The following is a 3,043-nucleotide window of genomic DNA, read 5'->3' on the forward strand; positions in this document are numbered from 1 at the left end:
AACACACACACACACACACACACACACACACACACACACACCTTACCAGTAGTTAAAAAACGACAAGCAGACTCCAAAGGTCATGTGTATGACACCGATAATGACAGACATTTTCATCTTGTACGGGTTAAGGAAAGTTAGTTTGTTGTTGGACATCCCCCAGACCTGACAACGACCCAAAACAAGAGACAATGAGGACAAACCACCTGACAGCATGAAAGAAAAGTTATAGAAGAATAATTGATGAGTGTGAGGGCCATACCGGGTCAATGCCAAATGGGTAGGGGGTGTTAAAAACCCCAGGGACCACAGGATCCATCGACAGGTACTGGTTCCCTGCCAGGACTGATGCACTGAGATAAAGAAAACACAACTCAGTTAGATGGACAGGAAACAGTGTGTGGAGATTGGAGCAAACAAAACAGGTGTGAAATGTCCTCACTTCCAGATGTTCTTCTCGAACATCGGGCCCACGTGCCAGCCTGAGTTGAAGGGGCTGAGGCCCCGGCTGAAGCACTCGTTGTAAATGGCCCCTGTGTAGATGGAGAAGAGCCCCATCAGCAGAATCAGGTACCTTCCTCCAAACATCATCCTCCAGATCTGGAACACACAAGAGAAGAAATCATGTTGTCGCTCTTTTGTTTCACAGTTGTGTAATCATTTTGCAGACTTATCAGATATGTTCTTCACTGGAAAATATACAGACAGTAAAGACATTTATCCTTTATAACCTAAATATTGAGTTTATTTTGAATTTATTTACTTTTTAAACAAATCAGATAGCTTCTTTGTATTAATTATTAACTTGAGAAAAGTTAAAACCCGGTCAATACCATCTGTATTAGTTAAAAGAGATGAGGTCCTCCCAATATCTCAAACGGACACTCAAATAAAACAGCATTAAACTTAACAGACAGGGCATCAGAACCAAGATCTCCATTCAAAAAAAAGCTTCTTTAAAACATTTTTTAAATTTAGACAGATCAAAGTTATTTCATAAGTGAAAGCAATATGCTTCTGTAGGTTTGTTCTTGGTGTGTGTGTGTGTGTGTGTGTGTGTGTGTGTGTGTGTGTGTGTGTGTGTGTGTGTGTGTGTGTGTGTGTTACCTCATTGTCATTATTTCTGAATTTGGGGTCCTTCTCCTCGAGGACCATCCAGAGGGCACCCAGAGTCATCAGTAGACCATGACCCACATCCCCAAACATCACAGCGAACAGGAAGGGGAAGGTGATGATGGTGTACACCGCTGCAAAGGCATCAAGACACGAGACTCAACTAAAAGTACGTGTGAGGTTGAGCCTTTTCTGGATTCTACGTTGACATGTCCTTTTTCTTTTTAAGGCTTGAAGAGAGGTTTTTGTTGGTGTGCCATGCAGACGTACCTGGGTTGACTTCGCGGTAGCTGGCCACTCCGTAGGCATCGACAATGCTCTGGAAGCCAGCTGTGAAGGAGTTGATGGGAAACAGGGTGGGCGGGGGGGTGGAGGAAGGCAGCCGGTTGTAGAACGAGTCGACACTGCTGCCACTCTTCCTCTGAGGACGGAGAAGAGAGTTGAAAAAAGATTGTGAGGCGGTGTGCTTATTTATTTCAAGTCTCCTAAAATACAACTCCGCCTTGGTCTCACCCCTCCCTCTCTCAGGGCGCTCTGCAGCTCAGGCAGCTTGGTGATGGGACACCAGGCCTCAGCGATCAGGCATTTGTCCGTGACGGAGGGGCTGCAGAGGTTCAGCACCGTCTGGACCGCCTTACACTTCTGCACAGACACCTTCCACTGGGGCAGCACCGCCACCGCCCGCATCAGCAGCTGCTGCAGGTAGGACTCGGTCTGCAGCAGCACCTGAAGAAGAGAGAGGGCTCTGAACAAAACTCACACCACTCCTCCATCGTCGTATTTTCAAAGTGAGCGTATCGGTGTTCAACAATTAGTGCTTTTATAGACATGCACTTACAGATTTGATATCTTCAATTCTGCCCTGGAGTCCCTGAAGAATGTCCTCTCTCTCAGCTGTGTTCTCCGGGTATGCAAACATCTGTGTGCGGAAGCTGTGAGAGGGGGAAATCCACATGTTTTTAACACGTTTATCAGGCAGCGTGGAAATCTACAATGCAATCAAATAACTGATGCATAAGTTTACCCACCAATCACATATCTTCTTCACTTTTTGTCCAATCTGATCACCCCAATAAGAGATGAGGAACACAGTCCATTGCACCATTTCCCCCTGCAAAGAATCAGCAAACATAAGAAAACTAGCTCTATTCCTGCAGCAGAAATCCTTTCATGTTCATCCCCAATCCTCTCTCTTTCTCCCAGTGCCCACCGTGTCGGGGTGCTCGAGCCGATCTTCCATTTCTCTGAAATCCACGATGATATATCCGCGACACGCCCGCCATAACAACCGTTCAAACGAGGGGACCTTCCAAGGATGGACCACTCCAGCCACAAAACTGAGAGAGAGGAGACGATGGTAAACATTTTGAATGCAGATAAAACACATAATAGAAGATATGTAAAAGAAGGGATCTACCTGAGGTGGACATCTTGTCGGTTATCGAACAGGCCTTGGGTTTCCAGTACAGGGGGTGGCGCCTGTGAGATGAAGCCAGAGAAGACTGTTTTTGTAGATTCAGTTTGCAGACAGCGCTCACACCAGAATAATATTTTTTAAAAATGTCAAGTTTAATGCAGGAATTGTTGCAGAAATGTAGTTTTCCCACCAGTGAGGCTGTGAGAGAGTGTGTGCTGTTCAGGACTCCTTGGTACTGAGAGAGCTGGGTCATCTGAGCCCGCATGCGGTCTCGGTTCCCGGACACCTAGAGAGACACAAAATATATGTCAAGCCAATCAGCTCCACCTCTTTTGATAGTGTACTAATGGGCGCTCTACTTTGATTTGTCGTCGCAGCCTTTGTTTAATTATAACCTACAACAGATGGTGGATGGTACGCCTCCACTTTGGAGAGACCACACACACACACACACACACACACACACACACACACACACACACACACACACACACACACACACACACACACACT

General features: G+C 46.1%; 1 protein-coding gene across 2 annotated transcripts in view; it reads right to left on the bottom strand.

Moving 5' to 3' along the window:
* The window catches only part of LOC104945931 (T cell immune regulator 1, ATPase H+ transporting V0 subunit a3), a 14,408-nt gene that overhangs the window by 3,652 nt on the left and 7,713 nt on the right, over positions 1-3,043 (bottom strand). For both annotated transcript variants that reach the window (XM_010771673.1, XM_010771663.1), the window contains exons 5-15: positions 2,721-2,816; positions 2,531-2,592; positions 2,324-2,450; positions 2,142-2,224; positions 1,952-2,045; positions 1,627-1,839; positions 1,384-1,534; positions 1,108-1,247; positions 443-600; positions 263-353; positions 47-165 (exon numbers count right to left, since the gene is read on the bottom strand). In XM_010771673.1, coding sequence (XP_010769975.1) covers positions 47-165; positions 263-353; positions 443-600; positions 1,108-1,247; positions 1,384-1,534; positions 1,627-1,839; positions 1,952-2,045; positions 2,142-2,224; positions 2,324-2,450; positions 2,531-2,592; positions 2,721-2,816 — 1,334 coding nt within the window. The remainder of the gene's footprint in view (positions 1-46; positions 166-262; positions 354-442; positions 601-1,107; positions 1,248-1,383; positions 1,535-1,626; positions 1,840-1,951; positions 2,046-2,141; positions 2,225-2,323; positions 2,451-2,530; positions 2,593-2,720; positions 2,817-3,043) is intronic.

Source organism: Notothenia coriiceps, unplaced genomic scaffold (genome assembly GCF_000735185.1).
Source record: "Notothenia coriiceps isolate Sejong01 unplaced genomic scaffold, NC01 NC01_scaffold00000339, whole genome shotgun sequence".
Classification (NCBI taxonomy): Eukaryota; Metazoa; Chordata; class Actinopteri; order Perciformes; family Nototheniidae; genus Notothenia; species Notothenia coriiceps.